The sequence below is a fragment of the Paroedura picta genome, chromosome 9 (assembly GCF_049243985.1).
Source record: "Paroedura picta isolate Pp20150507F chromosome 9, Ppicta_v3.0, whole genome shotgun sequence".
In the NCBI taxonomy this organism is placed as follows: Eukaryota; Metazoa; Chordata; class Lepidosauria; order Squamata; family Gekkonidae; genus Paroedura; species Paroedura picta.
The window spans coordinates 17794760-17819797 of NC_135377.1; the positions used below are offsets into that span (position 1 = coordinate 17794760).

The window sequence follows — 25038 nt, forward strand, 5'->3', positions numbered from 1 at the left end:
CCATTTAATATATTGGTCTCTACACATATATCACAAGATACAAGTGAATGGTGGCCCCATCTCCAGTAGTTCTTGTTGTTGTTGTTGTTAGGTGTGAAGTCGTGTCCGACCCATCGCGACCCCATGGACAATGATCCTCCAGGCCTTCCTGTCCTCTACCATTCCCGGGAGTCCATTTAAGTTTGCACCAATTGCTTCAGTGGGTCCATCCAGCCACGTCATTCTCTGTCGTCCCCTTCTTCTTTTGCCCTCAATCGCTCCCAGCATTAGGCTCTTCTCCAGGGAGTCCTTCCTTCTCATGAGGTGGCCAAAGTATTTGGGTTTCGTCCTCAGGATCTGGTCTTCTAAGGACCAGTAAGGGCTGAACTCCTCTAGTATTTCTGTCAGTGAGGGCTTATTAATAAGGAGATGGGAGAGCTGTCTGTGAACTTCTCTTGGAGTATCAAATGGTCATGATTCTCTGTGTATTTTAAAAGTGACAGGAAGATTAGCCTGTGACTTCTTGATCAACTGATTTTGAGAGGCTGCTGAGGGTGGTAGACAACTCTGAGTGAATAGAAAAGGCCATCACAGTGACGTTAGGCATGTAGCATCCTGCCAGGGAAACATCTGGGTTTTTTTCTGATCGTTTTTTTTTTAATTCACCAGGCAGGAGAGAAGAAGCTATTCATTGTTTGAGTATGAATAAAAAACAATGTCAAGGAGGAACTGGGGGGGAGGAGGCAAGGGGGAGGGAACGACAACACAAACCCATAAATCAGATGGCTGAAGCAAAGGAAATCCTTGGTGCGAAAGCAGTCCTAGGAAGTGAAATAGTATAATGTTTGTAGGATCATTCAGAAAGGCAGACTACAGATTTCACTTTCAGTTGTAGTTAATGCTTTCAAAGCTGTCGTCTTTACACAGAGTAACTTACACATTGAGTAACTTTCTTATCACTAGCAGTGGGCAGAAGCTGGTTGGAACAATTTTTAAACGTAGTGTTGCATATTGGGTTACTAAAGTTACTGTAGATCAGGGGTCATCAACCCCCGGTCCGCAACCCGGTGGCGGGCCGCAAAGGCCATGGTACCGGGCTGCCGCCAGCCACGCCTGCCTTTCTCCGCCGGCAGCAAGAAGGAAGGGAAGAGGCAGGCGCAGCCGCCGGCATGGCGGTGACGCAAACGCGCCCTAGTGGCGAAAGCGCGCATGCGCAGTTGCCGCGCATGTGCGTTAGCGCCACCTGGTGGCAAAAACACGCATGTGCGGCAATTGCGCGTGCGCGTTTTCGCAGCACCCGGGCCGTCGGCTCTTCCCTCACTCCGGAGGTGGTCCCTGACCTGAGAAAGGTTGGGGACCGCTGCTGTAGATGACTGAATTAGATCATTAGGGAGTGTATGTCAGCTTTGTTTGTTTGTTTGTTTGTTTGTTTACTTATACCCCATCTCTCTTGACAAAGTCACCTTGAGGCAGCTTACAAAATAAAACCATAAAACAACATAATCCATAAAATTTCATTAAAACGTAATACGTTCATCATAAAATCAGCAGTCATAAAGATGGTGGTACAAAACAGTTTTTAGTGTGCACATATGTACAGAGGCAGCGTGTTTTGTCTTGGCTTATCAATGTGATGGAATGAAAGTATTGTATAAAACCTTGCTGAATGCACTTCATTGCAGTTAAACCGAGAGTTATGTTTCTTTCCAATAAATAGAGCGTCATATTTCACTGCTTGTTTGACCTTCAACAGCAGGGATGGCCACAAACCACATTTTTGTGGTTTGGTTCATGGTTGAACCACAAACCAAACCACAATCTGATATGATGGTGTGTGAACTGAATCAGTTCATAGAAGTTCATGACCCATTTAAACCCTTGCTTTCTGCTCACCAATGCTCTTGGCAAACAGCAGAAAGCAGTGGTTTAAATGGCTGAGTATAAAGAGCTCCCTGCTCCTCAGAGCCATTTAACCATTCCTTTCTGCTGTTCATGACTTGTCACAAGCTGCATCAGAATTCATGGAGGTTCATAGCAGCTCCTCACAAACCAGAAACTAGCCGAAATTCATAGCAAACTTTCGTGAGCCAGGTTGAGACTATCCCTATTCAATAGTGATACAGCATGGTTTGCAAAGCCACCCTGACAAGTAATAAAATGTAAAAAATGCACCACAAACCAAGACGGATATGTCCTCCATGAGGACTCATATGTCATGCCTGCGTCCTCATATTCGGCTCCAGGAGGTGCTCCGGAGGCAGAGGATCTCCCAGAGGCACTGGAAGACTCACCTACCACAGACCAGGAGCTGCCTGACCTACCTGGTGATGAGCAGCCTGGGCCCAGCCAGGCTGTTACCCAGCCATATTACGTCAAGCCCCTGGATAAAGCAGTCACCAGTCCAGAAGACTCACCAGAGGACATTGTAGGAATGTTGTAGAGAGCCTAACACCAAGCACTTTACTTCAAAAGAGTTCCCAAGAAACCTGTGTCACAAAAATCCACTGATATGTTTAAAAAGAGCCCAAATCCGTGGTTTCAAGGCAAACCTTTTCCACATTGATTTGTCTGTCAAAAATGCTAGTGCATCTGCCATTGAATTCCTTTACATCGCAGAGGATTCTGGGATGCGTTATAGATCCAAGATCTCAGTTGTTATGAAATGCTAGCCAAGAGATCCAATAATGCGTGTCTCACCATTTTCTGGTATGACAGAACAGGGGCCCAAGTGACCTAGAATACTTCTGGATCCTGGCACATCAATAGCTGATATAGAGAAAAAAAGCAGAGGGGAGAGGATGCGCAAGTGTCTCTCCTGCTCTCTATGGTGCTTGTATCCCTGCAAGAAGGCAGCATTCAAATGGAAACTGGAAGTGTGAATTCTTTCCCTAGCTGACCCTGGCAAGTCCCAGTCCTCCCATCTCTGCCTGTCACTGAGAGACCCAAGGGAGAACCACCAGCCAGCCAGCCTGTAGCCTCCCAACAGTGCTCAGGGTGCCTGTCCCAATTGCCGCACCCTGGATACACCATCACTACCAAAAACTTTGCCAGGGTATGAGCTCCCATGAGTCACTGCTCACTTCTTCAGATACAGCTAGAATGTGAATTCATTGGTCCTTATATCTCAGAGATTGATGTTGAATGACAACAGCAGCTGCATGACAATAACAGGATATGATTTGGTGTAATATGCAGAGGGGTAGGAGGTATGGAGAAAAGAGCTTTAGTAATGAGATGGGAAACCTAGGTCTCAATTCAGTCCAGGAGGATGCATTGCCTTGAGCTTCATTACCAGTTGTAATTCATCAGTATCTCTTTCCAATCTCCCCTTGAAATCCCTGTGTAAGAGCACTGCTACTCTTAAGTCAGCTACTGACTCTCCTGGAAGAAGTAGGTGAAGAAAAGAGGGACACCAAAGGAAGAGCAGGAAGAGAAATCAAAGAGAATGAGAAATGGCGGGAGAATCTTACAGGGGAAATAAGAGTGCTGGCGGAAGCAACCAGGCCAAAGAGATGATAGATTTCACACAATGAATTTTCAGCTAGCCAACCAAATCTTTGCATGCCAGTCATGTTATTGTGAGAGGCCTGAAGCAGCACTCAAACAGAAGCTGCCAAATTTAATGGCAGAATCAGGGAACCAGAAAGGAATCTGTCCTCAAGGGAGAGCAGCAATAAAATTACTTCCAGATCAGAAGGCCAAGGTTTTCTAGTGGCTCTTTGAGCCTTTCCAAGCATGAAAGGATCATCACACTGTTTTGGGGTTGTTGGTTTTTTTTTTTTTTTACTTCCCTAAATCTCAATAGCCTCAGTTGTCCATCAGAACAAGTGTGCAGATACAGAGTGAATGATACTGGGCACAAAATCGATACTATGGCTCCTAAGCACACCATCTCTTGGGGTAATTAGATATTTTCCTCTGTTTAATCTTGGATTACTATTACTAGTAATAATATAATATATGACAGACTTCTCCACTCCCAGACCTCAAGGACTATATTTATGCGGTTATTTCCAGAATTTAATAAGTTGTCAGGAAGCAAAGAAGTTCCTGGGCAACTAATCTAACTAAGGCTGCCAATTTCCTCACCATACCAAGCAATCTCCCACCACTACTCAGTCGTCAGCAGGAGGACAAAGTAATGGCTGGAGAAAGCAGTGTTGTGTAACATTCTAAGAATTTCAAATCTCTATGTCTTTTTACCAAAGAGGTTTGTGAGAGTCCTGAAGCAATGCAGATGCCATGGCATCACTTGGAAGAGATGTCACAGTGTCAAGAGGCAACACTTTCCGCTGTTTCTGCCCTCTCCCCGTGTGTGTGGCTGGCAGAAAGCTAGAAATCTTAATTGTCATGTGTGGTCCCATGAACACAAGAATTCTTGCATGTGGCCCCCAGCCTTTTACTCACATATATGCATGGGTCCTTACAGCAGGGTACCCAAGATTGCACCTGCTCCATAAATCTGTGAATGGCCAGGGGTGACTCCATACCCTGGCTTCCTTAGGCTTGTAAAAGCCACAGGAGATTAGCCCTGCTAGTCAACTCTTTGCCTAGATCACATCTGCAGAGCAGTCAGATGTGTGGCCCTTAGATACATAGGGATTGCCTGCCTACCTTTCTGCCATCCTCATATCCCAATGCTGGAAATGCATGTCTCACATTTAATATGCTGCCAGTTCTCCAGGCTGTTCAGACTCTACCACTGTAGTCTCATGTATACATCTTAATAATAAGCTACATCAGTGGGCAATGAATCTCCCTTAATTGTTTGTCTCTCTCGGGCATCACTGCAGCACAACGCAAACCTGAAAGGGAATTCACATATCCTGTTCTTCAAATGGCACTTTGCTTGTACTTATCACTGGACAACTCAAATGTGTGAAGCTCTTGCCATGAAGTTACTGCTTGATGAGTCACCAGACAGCATTGCCACTTGGTGCATCAGGCAATGCTGACTGGTGATAAACTGTCAGTGTTTTGCTATTACTTCCCTCCACAATGTCTGTAAAATAAATCAAATGCATGAGCTCATGCCCAGAGGCCATTCACAAGCAGCTGATGGATTGGTTATCTACATCTAGGAAGTAGCCTCTCTCTCCTTTCTGTGAGTTTTTTTAGTCATATCCCACTCTAGTGCATTAAGAACCCCTCTGCAGGAGCAAAGGAATAGGCAGTGTCCAATTGGGTTCTATGGAACAAATTAAATGATTCGCAATTTGGGACACAGTTTGGAAAACGGAGGAACTAGTTATACCTACTGTCTGAATTTAGCAGGGGAAGGTTTAGGCTTCTTGCATGTCTCCTACAAAGGCAGCAACAAAAATGAATGGGTTACATTCACTTCTGTGGGGAAAGCAGTGCATACACTGGGGCAATACACTGGGGGAAACATTGACTTGGAATTCGGAGCTTGAATTTGGAGCTCCATTTTCCATCAAAAAAGGATCCCATGGGAGAAAAGAGGATCTGTTTATTGGGAGAGATCTAGTCCAACCTTTCTCAAATTTGTTAACATTGAGAACTCCCTGAAACATTCTTCATTCTTTGAGAAACCCAAGAAGTGGCACAATCATGCAGGATATGGTTGGGAAGCATAGGTGTGCATGCCCACCCAGGGCCCGTCCCTTTCCCACCCCCTCCAGGCCTGTCATTGGCCATTTTGGAATCAGCTATCCTGTGATAACTGACCTTGTAAGCCATGTACAGACAGCACAACATTCCCCCACCATAAACTTGCTTTCAAAGTGTAACTGGAATGAGCTTCACTGTATTTCTCTGAGGATGTGAGAATCAAAAGCCCATGGGCCATTAGCAATTAACTGCACATGCTTTGAAAAGAACCGGCCAGGGAGTGGCATATATGGGAAAGGGCAGAAGAAGAAGAAGAGGAAGAAGAAGAACAACAACAACAACAAGTTTGGGCATCGCCGCCCTGAAAATAATTAATTAAATGAAGGAGTTGCCAAAATTTGAGAAATGCTGTTTATTTTATTTATTCATTTGATTCATATACTGCTCCTTACTGTGTTCTAGGTCATACCTGTCCTCAGGCCCAAAGTGATAGTCTCTCATATGATGATCATGTTGTCCTCATAATCTCCTGAAAATCACGGGGCTACTACAACATATTGACGATACCGAAAGACTTTTAAACGAAAAACCACCTATCTACACTGAACGACAGTTCTCCCCATTCACTATATATTTTTATGTATGGAAGGAGAGAGTCAAAGGCTCCCCCTTCCATATATGCACACTGTAGGTTGGCAGCATATAGCCTCTATTAACAGTTTATTCATAACTTGGAAGTGAGAGAGGGATTTACTATGGAGCAATCACAATTTACAGGCCCAAGAACTTATCTACTTGGCCTCCAAGGCCAAAAAACCATAATACACGGAAAACAAATTGGTAAAAAAATAATCCAGATGTTACAGAAACTTAAAGATCTACACATTTTATGCAAGTGACCTGCAAACGGGCATCCTCTAACACCCACAATAACAGTCATAGTGAACAACAAAAGCTTTGCAACTCCAGGCCATCCCACTGAGGAGCTGATAGATTATTCCACAGCAAGCGCTCGCCTTCAATACAACCAATGAGATGCTTTAAGAGGAAAATCTGGCCTTTTAGCTCACCGATGGTGTAGTATCTCTTCAGCTCCCCCCTGCGTGGATTGCGCCGTTGAGTATTTGTGGTATTATTCTGCTCCTCTTCGGAAGTGGTTGTACTAATTACCGATGTTGCCTTGGTAGTCTGCAGCACCTGTGGAGCTCCTGGGGCCATGGGGTCAAATCCTGCTGCAGTAATATCAATAGATTGGGATTTTTTCTTCAGCCTGGAAAGAAAAGAAATTGTGCTGTTGAAATCTGATTTACAGCTACATGGTATTTCTTGCTGGACAGAAAAGATGGGAAGGAGGATTGCTCACATGTTAGTATTATTGTTAGAATACACACACATTGGCACTTAAAAGCTATGTGAGATCCAAGAACCACCGTGGAATGCACCCAACACATTTACCATAATAATGAAATCATTATGCCAAAGAGTGACTTTGGATATTCACTGCTATAGGTCAGCGGTCTCCAACCCCTGGTCCGGGGACCAATACTGGTCCATGGATCAGTCAGTACCGGGCCACGACTCTTCCTCATCCTCCTCCCGGGCTGCTGCCTCGGGGGCTGCTCTGCCACTCTGCCACTGGCTCATCATTGATGCTCTCCGGCGGCCGCCATGGCTGGGGCTCCCTCTCAGTGTGGCACTGAGCAGCAGCTGCTGGCAGCGCCCCCTAGAGGAAAGGTAGTCAGGGGCATCGGCGGGAAAGCAAGTGGAACAGCGGCTCAGGCAGTGGCAGCGACGTCCCTTGGCAAAAGACTACCCCCCTGGGCCTCAGTAAAATTGTCAGTAAAATTTATCTCTGGTGATAAAAAGGTAGGGGACCACTGCTCTAGGTAGTGTTTTCTAAACCTTTGAGCAGATGTACCATCTTTATTATTTTATATTTTAGAGCCAATATGGTGTAGTGATTAAGAGTGGCAGCTTCTAATCTGGTGAGCAGGGATTGATTCTCTCCCTCCTCCACATGCAGCCAGCTGAGCTGGATGACCTGGGGCTAGTCACAGTCCTGTTAGAGCTGTCCTCACAGAGCAGTCCTGCCAGAATCCTCTCCGCTTCACCTCCCTCACAGGGTGTCTATTGTGGGGACAGGAAGGGAAGGCGATTGTAAGCCGTTTTGAGACTCCTTTGGGCGGTGAAAAGTGAGATATAACGCTCAACACTTCTTCCTAGTGTAGGAATAGCATAATATGTGTCTCATAACCTAAATAAAATATGCCCCAAAAGTCACCACCTGAAATTCTAAGAGCACATTATAGCAGGGGTAGTCAACCTGTGATCCTCCAGATGTCCATGGACTAAAATTCCCATGAGCCTCTGCCAGACAATTTTACTAGCTAAACAGGCTAGGGGAAACTGGAAGATAAAACAAGAAAATGCATAGCTTCCTATAGATCATTCAGGAGCTCTACAACTTAGCTGTTACATGGTGAAGATTCATCACGTCATTGTCTCTACCCTGTTGCCTCATTGCTCACTTCTTAGCCAGGAACCAGAAGAGGTATGTCTTCCAAATTCCCAGCCTACCCTTAAGATACCCAGGGGTCAAGATCTCAGGGGCAGCAATGCCATTTTACCTCTGTCGTTCCCTCACTTTACAACACGGTGGCATTTCTAACATGAGAGAATTCCAGAGGTAAAATAGCAGAAGGGTCTGTGGGGATGCTGTGTTCTCTAGTTTGTCCCAAAGTATTACTCAGATGAGTGGTGAAAAAGAGTTTAATGCTAATGCATTAGATTAAATGCTAATGGCTCTTTCCCAGCTTTTATTGAGGGAACTGTTTCTGTCTTTGCAACAACAAATTTGGACATGTAATTTCCAAGGATTGAGTTAGAGTGCATAAGAGTTGTGCCAGCCTTTTGGGTTAGGGACAGTAAAATCTCATCACGAAATCACATTTCTGCCTCGGGTGTGGAATGGCAATATCATTGAATCACTACCAAGAGAGGAGAAGCAGAGTCCGGCTGCTGAATTATTGATACCAGAAGTATGCATCACACAGACCTGACTAGGGGCGGGTGGTTAGTCTATTCCTTTTTACTGTGCAATGGACTACTCTGTTAATTAGTCTTGCAACTGTTTTGATAGCAAGAACAAAGCCAGTAATAAATCATGAGAAGGCATGAAGATTCCATTTACAGTCATACTAAACTCATGTCTTCCTTTCTTCCATCAAACAATGTAGCTATGAGTATACAGGCAGAGGTTTGAGGAGGGACATAAAAGAAGGTTCCTTGTTCAATCCCCAACATCTCCAGGTAAAGGTATCCTATAACAGGTGATGTGAAGGACCTCTTTCGGAGACCCTGGAAACGTGCTGCCAGTCAGAATAAACAGTCTTGAGCTTGAATCTCATTCACTATATAAAGCCTTTTCATGTGTATGTGTTTCTATATGATATATACATACACAACTGTGTATATATTTCATATGTATATGATATATACACATAACTGATGTTTCCAGAAACATATGTTTCTTAGTCCTTCTAGCCAAGGAATTTGGGAAGGGGGGATGGGAGAGTCCTCATGTTGAAAGCATTATGAGAAATTGGAGGCAAAGACATGTAGAGTATGTACTTCTATTAAAAAGGTATACATTTTTACCATTGATCCAGTGTATGTGTATGTGTATATATATATATGTGTGTGTGTGTATGTATATGTATATGTATATGTATATGTATATGTATAAGTATATAGATTGAATAGTAACAGTTAGCTAGGAGTTTCATAAACTCTGGCTTAAAATATTCCAGAGTGTTTTAGGGGAAGTGTGAGTCTGGGCAAAAGGAATTGTTTTTTGGATTGTAGGTTTTTCTTTTACTAGTTATTGATGGAGTTCACGAATTTATTATTGCAGAGCTTAATTTTTTAAATGCTTGTGTGTGTGTGTGTGTGTGTGTGTGTGTATATATATATATATATATATATATATATATATATATATATATATATATATATATATATATATATATATATATATCTTTAATAATGTACATTATTGCCATGATTCCTGAGCTGTTGGAAGGAAGGAAGGAAGGAAGGAAGGAAGGAAGGAAGGAAGGAAGGAAGGAAGGAAGGAAGGAAGGTAGAAAGAAGGAAGAAGGAAGAAGGAAGAAAGAGGGAAGGAGTCAAATGCAGAAGAACTCAAATGCAGATTTGCTAAAAAACAGAAAAGGGAAACTCTGTTACATCTGCACCATGACCACTTTAGTCTGAACCCTCTCTTGAAATGTATGAGGAACAATGCTGGCCAATTTATGACACTTGCCATGGGGACTGTGAGTCAATTTGCCCCTGGTTCTGGGGTACAGTGCAACCCACCATGTTAGTTGGATCTATCCTGAAAATGATTGTTGCATGCATCAGGAGCATACCAATTGCACATAAGAACTGCACACACTAGCCATGATTAAGGCATGTTGCACAAAATCCTGATTTTTCAAGGTACAGGGGTTCACATAAGTCATCATATAAATAAATAAATGTGTACCAAGGCAACAGATGATACAGCAACCGTTTGTATCAGGAGGATCTATGCACAGTTGGTCTTCTTCTGGTACTGATGGGCTAGCATTTTAAAAGAGCTTGTTTTTGATGCATATTGAGCATGAGGACAGTCATGATGCTATGCCTCCAATTCATGCGGTGAGTTGTACTAAATGACACGGCCCAGAGGCTGGAAAACCTGTGACAAGAATGCTGAATCCCACTGAGAGCACAAAATATAGATCTGGTGTTATTCAACACTTTTAATTGTTCAGTCCTAGGAAGGGGAGGATACAAACCCCAGAAAATTTGCTCCAACTACAACAATGTTAAATCCATGCCAACTGAAGTACTAATTAGGCCAGAGGGATGCCATTAATGGTCTGCCAACTCTAGGACGTAGAAGTATTGCACTGTGTGGGTTCTTGGAGCTCTGAGGGGTGACTACCATCCATCCTCTCTCTAGTGCCCTTTAGAAACTACCATAATCAGCTGGTTATGAACAGGGCATTGAGCCTAGCGATTGTATCAGCTGTGTGAAGTAGGAAGCAGCTATCAATATACTAATTAAAGTCACTCGGGACAAGAAATGGTGAAGCAAGATCATTAAGAGGATGATCGGTTTCAATATTTGCAGGGTGAACATTCTCTTTTTGTTTTGCTTTTGGACAGCTAAATGAGCCCCATCTTCAGCAAGACGAAAGTGGGAGTAAACAAGAGTGAGTCCTGTTGCTTCAACAGCTATTCTCAGCCATGCCAGCCTGGGGACCCAGGTTGCCAACTCTGGATTGACAAATTCCTGGAGATTTTGGAGGTGGAGCCTGGGCATGGTGGGGTTTGGAGAAGGAAGGATGTTCTTTGGCACTTAATGCCACCTTCCACCTTACAAAACTGCCATTTTCTCCAGTGGAACTGATTCCTGTTGCCTGGATATCAGTTGTAATTACAGGAAATCTTCAGGCACCACCTAAAGGTTGGCAACCCCCCTGGGGAGGGACTGCAGAACAGTGACAAAGCATATACTTGGCATGCAGAAGATCACAAACTAGTATCTCCAGTTAAAAGGATTAGGTAGGTGATGTGAACAACCTGAGATCCTGGAGACCACTGCCAATCAGAGTTCACCATATTGACCTTGATAAACATGTGGCCTGATTCAGAAGAAGCAGTGTTGGTTTTTATACCTCATTGTTCACTACTCAAAGGAATCTCAAAGTGGCTTGAAATCGCCTTCTCTTCCTCTCCCCGCAAAAGACACCCTGTGAGGTAGGTGGAGCTGAGAGAGTTCTAACAGGATTCCTCAGTCAGAACAGCACTATAAGTCTATGACTAACCCAAGATCACCCAGCTGGCTACATGTGGAGGAAGAGCAGCTCATCAAATTAGAAGCCACCACCAGCTTGGTGTAGTTGTTAGGAGCACAGACTTCTAATCTGGCGAGTCGGGTTCAATTCTGCGCTCCCCCACATGCAGCCAGCTGGGTGACCTTGGGCTCACCATGGTGCTGATAAAACTGTTCTGACCAAGCAGTAATATCAGGGCTCTCTCAGCCTCACCCACCTCACAGGGTGCCTGTTGTGGGAAGGGGGTTGTAAGCCGTTTTGAGATTCCTTCTGGTAGAGAAAAGTGGCATATAAAAACCAACTCTTCTTCTTAATCATTACACCATGCTGGCAGGTTCTTATGTGTATTTATGCGAGCTAGATCATTCTCAGATCAAGAGAGCTAGTTAATATGTCTTGACTAGCCAGCATTTACTGTTTGGGGGCAAACTGGGATGGGAGAAAGATGCACACAGGTAATGTAAGTTTTTATAAAATAGGATGAATACAGAACAAAACCCCACCATCTAAATATAACTTGAAAGCTGCATTAATAACACCCAGCATATTGGTTGCTGAAAAGAAAACCAGATTTAAACTATTTGTTGTAAAAATAAAAACTCTTGGGAAATGGAAATGTGTGCCCGTTGTTAAAATTTGATTAAATTGCCAATGCCTCCAGTACCTGGAAAGCTGTGAAATACAGATGAAAGTTTAATGTATTATTTTATTGTCAGCATTAAAAAGGCTTTTCTATTCCCATGAAAGTGACCACATAAAAGTTCTTACCATACACAGAGGATGTATGAGAAAAATCCGTTAACCTGAAGATAGTGGGATTCTCATTTAAATCGTACAATCACATCAGTTTGTAAATTCCCCCAACATCAGGTTTTTTTCCACATTACTTTAAATATAGGATTAATTGTTTCTCCCAGGAAGAATCTCCATGCAAAAAAGTGATTTACACAAAGAGTTAGCGTCAAGGAAACAAGAGTTACCCTTATTTAAGATAATGTGTTCTGTGCAACTTTTATAATTGTCTTCTGTTTTGTACATTAATAGATGGAATTAACCATTCACTTTCAGTCTTCAAGTAAGTTGTATTAGATTTCTTATGTGTCAATCACATAAAAACTGCTCTTTTCCATCTTTGTGAAAGCTGTTAAAAGTTCTCTGAAAAGACAAGAAATCTTTGGGAAATAAACTCCTGACTAACAACAGGACAGCCACTTTTTTTTCAGTTGCCTTGTCCATTTTGTGTTGTTGGATTTTATACAAAAATCTGATCTTGTCAATCACAGAAACAAGCAATACTAGTGTTGGATTCTCCATCTGCACAAGCATGAGTTGGTCTGTCCCATCTTACACAGACTTACTCCATTCTAAGCCCAGTGACTTCAATGGGCTTCAATAGGCTTCATATTCTGCTTCTCCAGGTATCTGCTCCATCTCTAAAAGAAGAGCAGGTTTCTATATCCTGTTTTTCACTGCCTGAAGAAGTTTCAAAGCTACTTACAGTTGCCTTCCCTTTCCTCTCCCCACAACAGACACCCTGTGAGGTGGGTGAGGCTGAGAGAGCCCTGATATCAAGTTCACCCAGCTGGCTGCATGCGGAGGAGGAGCATTGAATCAAATCCGGCTTGCCAGAATAGAAACTGCCACAGTTAACCACCACACCAAGCTGGCTCTAGGTATGACCACTGCCATCTTCCCCATTTGAACTGAGACATTTGCAGGAACGGGGGATATATTACAGAACTAATAATGCAGTCCTCAGCAGAGTTACATCCACTAAATCCACTGAAGTCACTGGGTTTAGGATTACATTGTAAATCCAGAAGTGTCAGGGTAAATGATGGCTTTGTTAGAGCAAAGCTTTTTTCTGATACTGGTATTGAACTACTAACAGACTTCTGAGAGAACTACCAAGCAAACATCTTTAACTCTTGAGCTCAAACATTCTAGTGTTAGAATGACCTCGTTTTCCCCTCCACTTTAGGCTGGATGATAGATTGCAGGTTTAAATGCTTCCTCCTTGGGGAAAATTATGTGTTTATTTATTTATCCATTGACTATGTTATAACAATAAAAAAGAGACCAACTTCTTAACGATCTACAGGTGACTGAACACATAAACCAGAAATAATTACAGGTGTTTATAAACTGTTTTGGGACACCTTTGGGTAGTGAAAAGCAAGCTATACAAAACCAACTCTTTGATTATTCTGACTTAATATGGATGTATTTGTTTGACAGCTGACATAGCAAAGAGATTGCCAGACACATAGGAGAGGCTGCAAGGCTAAAAGCCTATTTGCTGCCCCTTTTGTATATGGCTGAACAATGGACATGGAATCCCACAATGAGACTCATTCTGCACATGTTGGATAATGCACTTTCAGCGCACTTCAGAAGCAGATTTTCCTGTTTCAGACAGGGAAATCCAGCTGCAAAAGTGCAGTAAAAGTCCATTAACCAACACACGTGGAATGAGACTAAATTCCATTTATAACATCTTTTCCCTGGACATATCAGCTAGATTTAAGCCCAGTAGCACCTTAGAAACCAAGGAGACTTTGGGGTTCTGAGCTTTTGAGAGTCAAAGCTCCCCTTATCCCCTTGTACACCAACACAGCTACCCCCTGAAACAATCTTTCTAGACAGAGCATCTGGTGTTATTTCTTATGCTTCAGATTCAGGCAGTCATCCAATCTTACAGCAAAGCCCAATGCTGCTTATTGGACAATGTTTCTATCGGGACACAAGCCCTCTCAACCAGGTATCATTTCTCTTCCATTCATAAAATGTGCAATTTGAGATAGCAATCGGTATTCTGAAAATAGCTGCACAGCCATCTCTTCAGTATTTCTGATATTATGATCGGCTGACAGGAATATTGCATAGCGGGAACGTTTTCAGGTAAATAAGCATTGTGCTGCTTCGATAATAACTCATTTCAGTTTCACCCACTACTTTGTGCTCACAAAAGCTTTTCTCTGTTAAGATTCTCTGGTATGCAGGGATCTTTTGGCTTTTGTAAAATTCAAGATTAAACTCTGCATAAGGAGAGAAAGAAACACGGTTTTCATTTATCCACTGATACATTTCCTGTGAGGGGGAGGGAGAGTTCTGAATCAGAAACCTTCAGAGTTTTTACAATTTCCATACATCATACCAGGAGCATGTGATAAAGGTAAGTAAAGTGGTTCTCGTGTAGCTTTTCTTGGTATTCCAGAGCTGAATCTGCACGGAGCTTCCCCCCCCCCCCCGCTTTCAATCCTGCTGAATTCAGATCGATTTGAACCCAAGTCTTTGTGCTCCTCCCACACACACCAACTTGAAACAAAAACCCATCTGCATGAGGCTGTACGTGAGAGGGGAGAGGGCGGGGGGAGGGCGAGACAAGCGGAGATGAGGACCCAGAATTAAGAGAACTTCCTCCATAATCTCTCAGCCTCTCCTACCTCACAGGGACTGAATCTGTGGACAGGCGGGGGAACCAAGATGAGCAGAGATGAGACAGCAGCAGCCTCCCACAGAATGAGGCAAATCTCTGCTGCGAGAAGTGTTGATTGTCACATTAAAGTTTAAAAAAATAAATATTGCAACCAGGAACTAGGAATTCTTTGAACTGGCACCCAGCCAATCAGGGTCAGACTTTCTTGTTACACCATTGGAGCCACAAGGCAGCCACAAGTTATTTCATGGAAAGCAGACAGCTGCACCTTTACTAAACCCAATTTTTCAAATATTGAGGGTTAAAACCACTCCTGGATATTGCGGGAGAAAGGTAGGGCCACTCCAGATCAATCCTGCTTGTTGCAGATGAAAAATTTAAATAGCCCAAAATCAAAACAGAAATCGCATTATGTGTACTGAATTGACCTGGGATTGCAATAAAAGCTCTGTGCAGATTCAGCCCAGGGGCTGGAAGGAATGGATTCTGCAATCTCTCAGCAAACTTCTAATCTGGCATGCCGGGTTCGATTCTGCACTCCCCCATATGCAGCCAGCTGGGTGACCTTAAGCACGCCACGGCACTGATAAAATTGTTCTGACCGAGCAGTGATATCAGGGCCCTCTCAGCCTCACCCACCTCACAGGGTGTCTGCCTCTTCCCTTTCTGCCTCTTCCCCTAAGTGCAGCTCCACTTCCAATAGACAGAGGAGAGATTTCACCCTCTTTTCCCTTCAGCCTCCTGACGGATGTAGCTTGTGAACCACATAGCTCCGGCAACTATTGAAACTGTGGGTCCTCACATGGGAAAGGTTATTCCCATGGTCAGAAAGGAGTTATGGAGGGAGGAGAACATGGGATAGCTTTATTCATACACTTATATCCTGCTTTTCCTTGTAGTTCATGGTGGCTTATAAAACATTTTCAGTTTAAAAGCAAAAATAGTATAACAGACATCAAATCTCTCCCCTCCCTCCTATAAGGTGCCATTTAGGTACCTTGAGAATTCCTGACAAACAGATAGGCCTTGTGGTGCCTCCTGAGGGAGCCCCTGTCCCCCCTTCAGAAAGCTCATCCCACAGGCTTGGAAGAGGTCTAGGGACTGATCAATGCCAAACAGGCCACCCTAAGTGGTGGGATAATTAACAGATGGCCGATATTCTTTATTATTCTGACATCTGCAGATTTTGAGACCTAAAGTTTCTTCTCTCCCTTCACATTAGAAAGTTAGAGATTCACTCCTTTTCCAGGATCAACAAATTCTTCTTTTGGCTGCTTTAGGGCAGCTTCAATGTACAGGACAGGAACGCTTGTCCCATAAAAGCAGGGTCCTAAAATTGTTGGCTTCTCCCAGCCTATGCTACAGAGCTTCACTCAGGACTGTTGTTGTTGTTGTTGTTGTTGTTATTGTTGCTGTTATTGTTATTATTATTAAATGTATATACCGCCCTCCCAGCAAGCCAGCTCAGAGTGGTATGCATCTTCTCCCAACTTTTGTCCTGGCTCTTTGACTACGGCTGCTGCTCCCCCACCAACAGCTTCCTTCCCAGCCAACTTTACAAGTATGCGACTAAGTCCTCTTTCTTTCCCCAGTAGCCATGTAGAAACATCCTTGCCTCTCTCACCCAGTCTAGGTGGACATATGACCAGATCACATTGCTTCAGGATGTCCCAAGGAGGAAAAATGTTGGATGGCCTTCCTCTGATATGGTTTGGCTTATGGAATGATGTTGAAAGCTTATACCCTGAAAATCTTATTGGCCTCTAAGGTGCTACTGGACTTGAATCTATCTCTTTAGGAAGGAATTTCTCTTTTGTTTGTTTATATTTTGTTTCTGGGGTCTGCTTTCTTTTTTAATTCAGCATTCTGAAATTCTGCTTTTCAATCTGTTCTCTTCTCTCCCCACCCACAGCTTTTCTCACAGTCCCATTTGTTTTATGGGGTTTTATTTATTTTTAATTGTTAAAAGAAAATATTTATAAATATTTACAGCCACTCCAGGGAGTCCTGTCACAAAGTATGAAACAATCCCAATGCATGTGTCTATTTGTATTTGAGGCATTCTCAGGATTTATTAATGGGCACTGATCAACTTAGATCTTGATTAGAAAATTTTCAGCTGCACATACTCATCGAGAATGACAAGAAGCCCATTCAAAGAATCATAGAATTACAGAGTTGGAAGGGACTTCATGGGTCATCTAGACCAACCCCCTGTACAATACAGGACATTCACAACCCTATCACTCATCCACTGTAACCTGCCACCCCCTTGAACCTTCATAGAATCAGTCTCAATTTCCAAAGTTGGAGAACCCACCACTTCCCAAGGAAGTGTGTTCCACTGAGAAACCGCTCTATCTGTCAAGAACTTCTTCTGGATGTTTAGACGGAATTTCGTTTGAAATAATTTCATCCCATTGGATCTGGTCCTTCCTTCTGGGGCAAGAGAGAACAACTCTGCTCCATCCTCTATATGGCACCCTTTTAAATACTTGAAGGTGGTTATCAGATCCCCTCTCAGTCATCTCCTCTCCAAGCTAAACAGACCAAGCTCCCTCAACCTTTCTTCATACGTCTTGGTCTCCAAACCCCTTACCATTTTTGTTGCCCTCTTCTGGACATGCTATAGTTTGTCTACATCCCTCTTCAACTGTGCTGCCCAAAACTGAACACAGTACTCCAAGTGAGGTCAAACCAGAGCAAAGTGCTACCATCACCTCCTGTGATCTGGACACGATACTCCGTTTGTTACAGCCCAAAATCCCATTTGCCTTTTTAGCCACTGAGTCACACTGCTGACTTATGTTCAACATATGTTCTACTAAGACTCCTAGATACTTTTCGCACATACTACTGCCAAGACAAGTCTCCCCCATCCTATATTGGTGTAAATGGTTTTTCCTACCTAAATGCAAAACTTTACATTTGTTCATATTGAATTTCAGTTTATTCAGTTTATCCCACTTCTCAAGCATATCAAGATCATCCTGTGTCCTGATTCTGTCTTCTGTTGTGTTTGCTGCCTCTCCCAGTTTAGTATCATCTGAAAATTTAAGAAGTACCCCCTCTAATCCCTCATCCAAATCATTTATAAATATATTGAACAACACAGGCCCAAAGACAGATACATGGGGCACTCCACTTGTCACACTTTTCCAAGAGGATGCTGAACCATTAATAAGAACCCTTTGGGTATGATCTGTCAACCAGTTATCGATCCACCTGACAGAATTAGGATCTATACTGCATTTACCCACTTGTCAACAAGAATATCATGTAGAACCTTATCATTTGCTGGCTGAGGGGGGGCATGGAAGGGAGGCATGGCCAGCTGACATAACTTCCTGGCACCTTGAAGCCTGAAATATATTTCAGTCATACCACCATATTTAAAAGACTGAAAAAGTCTGGCCTTCTCTATGACAATGGCACCACTGCCCAAACAGAGAGCTTCGTCATGTACATTAACTAAGCACACTGCAGCTGTTAAGAAGAATCTTACCAACAACATGAACTCCATGATGCAATTATAACATACAAAAGAGTCAATCACCAAGGGACAGTCAGAGATGACATGGAGATACAGATCTGCCATGTGCAGGGGCAACACATATGTTGTACAGGTTTTGTATGTGTTGTTGTTGTGCTTGGGAACTCAGTCATTTAGAAAAACTGGGCGGCGGGGTGCAATTACTATTCTGACCAGGAAAGGTATGCCTTTGGCACTGATTCTGTTTTGTGAGCTCTATATAGCCTTTTGAGTTCAGCTGATTATGTATGTTGGAAGGAAGGGTGGGTAAAGTAGAAGGAATACACAGCAATACAGGATATCTACTCAGGCAGACCTCACTCTGAGAAGTGTGCTTTTGGATTTGCACTGTTAATAAGGTGTTTTTATTCATATTGTTTGAATTCACCTTTTTAATATGAATGATCCAGTAGGATACATGCCTTGAGAATGCAAATCAAAACTTTGTTATATGTATCAGGGCTAGAAGCTGCAGAATACAGCAGCCTGACCTTGACACTTCTCGCCCGGCAATATGGTACCAGGGACCCATTTACTAATGTAAGTATATAAAAAAGCAAATGCATTATGGAAGCCTGTTCTTACAAACGCCACGTAGAATGTCTTTGCAAGTGTTGCATGTCAATATTATGGAACTCTGAATGCCCCTTCATTTCCTGGCTTACTCTTCATCTTCTCCTATGCTCTATAAAAGCCACTTTGGCCTCTCAGCTTCCTTGAGACATTTCCATTTTTGTTTTTAAAGAGTCTTTTAGAGGAGCCTTTCAAATCCTTTCCAATAATCCTCTTTTTATGCTCTGCATGGAATCTCATTATCTACAAAACTGATTTGATGATGCAACGATGAAGGAGCATTGCAGGGAGATCTGAGACACACGGATGCCTTATAGCAGGGGTAGTCGAACTGCGGCCCTCCAGATGTCCATGGACTACAATTCCCATGAGCCCCTGCCAGCATTCGCTGGCAGGGGCTCATGGGAATTGTAGTCCATGGACATCTGGAGGGCCGCAGTTCGACTACCCCTGCCTTATAGAATGAACTAAAAGCAATGAAGGGCTTACAAGCAATGGAACACCCCTACCTATCTATATGTACACCTATATGGATGTCTATAATTGTTAGTGTCATTCTTGCATGGCTGCCAACTGAGGAAGTGAGAAAGAGCAAAGAATGAATTAAGAAAACCCTGCTACCAGCTAGTCCTTCAAACCAGCTTGATAATGCAGCAGGTAAGGTGAATCGTGCCAGCAAAAGGATGGACAGCCCCCTGCTTGGAGTGCTCCATTGAAGATTGTTCTGCAGTAAATCAAGTCACTGTTATTATTGTATCGCTAGAGAGCACACTGATATGTCTATTTGTCATATTACTATGACACCTGCCCTGAGAAAATACATTTCTTGCTTTATAATTCAGCCATCAGAAACACCCTAATACCCAGTTATTTTTGTACATGACACCTGAGCTTTTTTATTATTATTATTACATTGTAGAACAGGCTAGGGATGGACATCTTGGATCTTCAGCAAAATTCACATTCAGATTAGGGTTAAATATTTTGAGGCTATTTATTAAAGAACGTGTACTTTCAGCATACTTTTATAGGAAACGCTTCCTTTCTAAAGTCAGATTCTGAGCTTCCAGTTCGAATCTAAATTACCTAAGTAGATATACCTATCTTAATTTCTGGTTGTTCAGCGTTTTACTATTGATCAGTTCCTTTGACTTTTGCTATATTTCCACTATTTGAAGACATCTGAGGTTTTCTTCAATAATGCCGTTGAAGCTGGCCAGGAACAATCATCGTCCTGGGATCTGGCTCAGCTACTGGGATGATGCCAACAAGAAGGTGGCGTGTCATGAGCTGGTCTGGAATGGCAAGTCTGTTGACCCGAAGTAACTTCTGTTCAAATCATTTCTAATCTCCGGATCATACATCTGTTCCTGCTGCTTCAAAGTTATTTGTCATTGTGATTCTTATCTGTGTACTCAAAACAAAGCCAGTCGTTAGAGAGCCTACTAGGGGTTTCTTGAAGCCTGAAGAAAGTATCAGGGGTTTCTCAACAGTAAAAACAAGTTGAGAAAGGCTGTCACAGGCCCTCTACCCCTCCCCCCAAAATGACTCACACCAACCAAGGAGTCCTGGTTTGTTGCTCAGTCTTTTTAGTTCCAGAAAATGAACACAATTCCTGTTTGAACACATGTTTCCCTTGACTGTGTCTTGATTACCAAAACTGTCTCACCACGATTGCCTTCCTGCTCCAAATTCTTCTTATAAGCTATTATGGTTTTGAAGTTGGCTGTGGTAAATATTCACCTGCAAATATTCACCTGCAAATGGGCCAAAGGGATGTTTCTCAGATGAAAAATACCCTTCCACTAAAATAACAAAAACAAAAAAAAACCCCATTTCATAGAAGAGGAGGAGGAGGAGGAGGAGTTGGTTCTCTACCCGAAGGAGGCTCAAAGCAGCTTACAGTCACCTTACCTTTCCTCTCCCCACAACAGACACCCTGTGAGGGAGGGGAGGCTGAGAGAGCCCTGATATCACTGCTTGGTCAGAACAGCTTTATCAGGGCTGTGGTGAGCCCAAGGTCACCCAGCTGGCTGCATGTGTGGAATCAAACCCGGCATGCCAGATTAGAAGTCTGCACTCTTAACCACTAGACTAAACTGTTCCCAGCTATTGAGATGGAGCCTATGACTTCATTCTGCTAACATCAGAATGTTACTCTGGAACAAGGAGATTATTTCTAGCGCAAGGAGTCTTGATACTTCTACTGGCAGAACACACTGGTGAAAGGAGCCTTCTACAGGCTTAATACATTTCTTGGAAGGTTCTCTCTATGAGCAAAAGACTCCTCCAACAGAGAAACACATTTATAAGACCTGATCCAGCTCTTCTCCTTGCTTTGCCTGCTATCTTTAGCATCATTTCTAGGGGGCATCTTCTCTTACTGGAGTGATTCTGAACCATTCAGGGATCTTCAGGGAATTGACAGGTTCATAGCAGGGAGTTGGTGTTGGAATTGCAATCAGTAAGTAATTTGATGACAACAGCCTTGAAGAGCTGTTGTTAAGCTGCTAAACTGTGCCTATGTGCTCACAAGTGGCAGCGAGTGGTCACTGGTGAGATTGGACTGGAAAACATGCTTCAGAATTTTGGAAATTCTGAAAGGGCCCAGATGGAAGCTCATTCTACCAGACTGGAGCCAGGGCCAAAAAGATGGGACAATGGTTCCCCAAGAGATTGCCAACCATCCCAAACCTACGCTAAACCTCATTGTCTTCCAAATAACTAGAACAGGAGAGGCCAAACAGGAGAGGCCAGCATCCAGCATGGCAGGGGCTCATGATAATCGTAGTCCATGGATATTTGGAGAGCCACAGTTTGGCCACTGCTGAACTAGAACTATTGTAAAAATGTGGACATTGTGGCTTCTAGATCTCCATGTGCAGAGGGTCACATTCTTACACTGCATCTGCTCTCACAGGATCACTCCCCTCCCCCAGCACCATGTCCCAAAAGAATTTTCAATCCAGCAAAAACAATTTTAAATACTTTTACTTTTACAGTTTACTTCCATTTTATGGGAGGCTAAAAAAAGGGTCCATGTATTTTAATACTTCCTGCAGCGTGACGCTTTATCAGCATGCAGATATATTTTGAGCCATATTCTATGTAGCAAAAATGCCTTACTGCAATAAACATTCTCTGCCCTCCAGCAATTGTCATTATGCCGCAAAGTATAAATTAGTAGGATTTTGCAAAAATAGGTGGGTAGCAGAAACTGACTTATTTTCAGCTAAATAAATGCAGGACATCCTGTTCCTTAGATAATAATTCCTATAATTACTCCTAAAGCTCAAAGCCTGTAATATAATATAATGCTTAACACTTCCGGATAACATCAACACAAACGTAGTTGCTCAACAATCTTTACAAAGACTACAACAGGGGTAGTCAAACTGCGGCCCTCCAGATGTCCATGGACTACAATTCGCTAGCAGGGGCTCATGGGAATTGTAGTCCATGGACATTTGAAGGGCCGCAGTTTGACTACCACTGGTACAATATATCTTAGTAGAGACACTTCATTCCCTTTACTATAAAACGTTTTTCACCAAGTGGTACCAAGCATGGCCCACTACACCCTATTCCTGTGACATTTTCCCATTGCCTTTCGGCAGCATTGAATTGGCTGGGCTACAGAGAGCGCAGCATGTCTCCAAACTAGACAGATCCTCCAGCATTCAAAGCAGGAAAGAGAATACATGCAGAATAATATAAGCACCAAAGTTAATTTCAATTGGACCTTTTACCAAGCATAATTTTAAAAACTGTACATCCCCAGGTTCTTTAATCAACATAGGCATCCATGTTAGTCTATTTGCAGCAGAAAGATTAAGAGTCCATACCCTGAAGAGCTGAGCACTGACTCACAAAAGCTCATATCCTACCCCAAATTCTGTAAGTCTTCAAGGTGCTACTGGACAACTGCTTTTTTCCACTCCCCAAGTCTTTATAACATGTTGTTAAGGCTCTTATTAAAGAAACAACAACTGCAATTGAACTGCAATTACATATTTTTGAAAGCTACTTTCCCTTTAAACAAACATTTCAAAGTCAACGTACCATCTCTTGTTTTAGCAGAGATTTTGGCTTTATTCATGATATAAGCTACAAGATCAAAGGTGATGCATTTAAGTAATTATTTCTGCCTTGTGAGGGAAAAAAAAACACCTTCCTCTCCTTGCCAAAGGTTTTTTTTAAGCTGCTGTCATCACCTGATTCAAGAAAAACCTTGTCAGGACTTAAGTTAATTTACATTGAATGAAGGCCATGCTGAGACATTTTAAGATGGGGTGACTTTCTTACGGGCAGGAAAGCAGCATGGTACAGCCTGATCTTCTCAGACCTTGATTCCTATTACTATTAAAGGTAAAGGTATCCCCTGTGTAAGCACCGGGTCATGTCTGACCCTTGGGGTGACGCCCTCTAGGGTTTTCATGGCAGACTCAATACGGGGTGGTTTGCCAGTGCCTTCCCCAGTCATTACTGTTTTACCCCCCAGCAGCAAGCTGGGTACTCATTTTACCGACCTCGGAAGGATGAAAGACTGAGTCAACCTTGAGCCGGCTGCTGGGATCGAACTCCCAGCCTGATGGGTAAAGCTTTCAGATGGCTGCCTTACCACTCTGCGCCACAATAACTGGCTAACAGATTTCTGCCCAAAGGTGCTTGTTAATGGTTCATCAGCCTCTTGGAGAGGAGTGCCTCAGGGACCTGTCCTGGGCCCTGTGTTGTTCAATATGTTTATAAACCGTTTCGATGATGGAACTGAAGGAGTGATAATTAAATTTGCAGATAATACTAAACTGGGAGGGGTAGCAAACACAACAGAAGATAGATATGGGATGATCTGGGACACGTGTACCTGAGGGACCATCTCTCTGTAGGCACCCCCCAAAGGGCTCTTCGCTCTGCAAATACCAACATGTTGGAGGTCCCCGGCCCCAGATAAGTGTGCCTGGTCTCAGCCAAGGCTAGGGCTTTTTCAGCAAAACATGCAGAAGAAGTTCCTGACAGAGCAGTTCCTCACTGGAACAGGATTCCTTGTGAGGCGGAGGGTTCTCCTTCTTTGAATGTTTTTAAGCAGAGGCTCTTGTGGCCCTTTCTTGTGGCATGTCCATGGAAATGCCAATCACCATGTTGGGGTTGAAAGTCTAATTCTGGTTTTCTTGGGAGCATGAAACTGGGGTCATTGTGGGTGGGCAGTTAATTGTGAGTTTCCTGCAGGGGGTTGGACTAGATCAGGGGTAGTCAACCTGCGGGCCTCCAGATGTTCATGGACTACAATTCCCATGAGCCCCTGCCAGCATTTCAATTCATGGGAATTGTAGTCCATGAACATCTGGAGGCCCACAGGTTGACTACCCCTGGACTAGATGATCCTGAGGACCCCTTCCAGTTCTGTGATTCTGTGTTTCAGGGCCAGTACTTGGATGGGAAAAGTCTGGAGAAGTGAGATTGATTTCCCACTTCTCCACATGAAGCCTGCTGGGTGACCTTGAGTCAGTCACAGTTCTCTTAGAGTTCTTTCAGCGCCACGTACCTCACAGAGTGCTGGGAGAGGAAGGGAAGGTGACTGTAAACCACTTTGAGACTCCTTTGGCTAGAGAAAAACAGCACATAAAAGCCAACTCTTCTTCTTCAGAGAAAGGCTGGCAAGCCACCTCTACTTGCATTTGATTTGAAGGCCCCTTGCTGAAGTTGCCATAAATCAGTTGTGACTTGATGACATACATTTATGTAATTATAGATATATTTATGGGACTACTTTCCCATGAATTTTTTTTTGCTTGATGTATTAGCTATTTCACAGGATGAACAAAAAAAATATAGACGTCTCTGAATACACACACACACACACACACACAATAGCTAGAGATATAATTAGCTTTACTGATTTCACAATGAGGTGTGTTTCATAAGGAGACAGCCAACAGAAGAAGTGTAAGTTTTTATATGCTGCTTTTCTCTAACAGGAGTCTCAATGTGGCTTTCAGTTGCTTTCCCTTTCCTCTCCCCACAACAGACACCCTGTGAAGGAGGTGAGGCTGAGAGAGCCC

The 25038-nt window shown here is 43.2% G+C and overlaps 1 protein-coding gene and 1 long non-coding RNA gene across 5 annotated transcripts in view; both read right to left on the reverse strand.

Annotated features, from left to right (window-relative positions):
* The window catches only part of OXR1 (oxidation resistance 1), a 232331-nt gene that overhangs the window by 110332 nt on the left and 96961 nt on the right, over positions 1 to 25038 (reverse strand). For all 4 annotated transcript variants that reach the window (XM_077351668.1, XM_077351666.1, XM_077351667.1 and 1 more), the window contains exon 4: positions 6621 to 6820. In XM_077351668.1, the coding sequence (XP_077207783.1) occupies positions 6621 to 6820 (200 nt within the window). The remainder of the gene's footprint in view (positions 1 to 6620; positions 6821 to 25038) is intronic.
* Positions 19899 to 22867, reverse strand: LOC143844196 (uncharacterized). The gene is made up of 3 exons (XR_013233849.1): positions 22825 to 22867; positions 20649 to 20736; positions 19899 to 20386 (listed from the first exon to the last, which is right to left on the reverse strand). It is a non-coding gene; the product is annotated as an uncharacterized LOC143844196 (long non-coding RNA).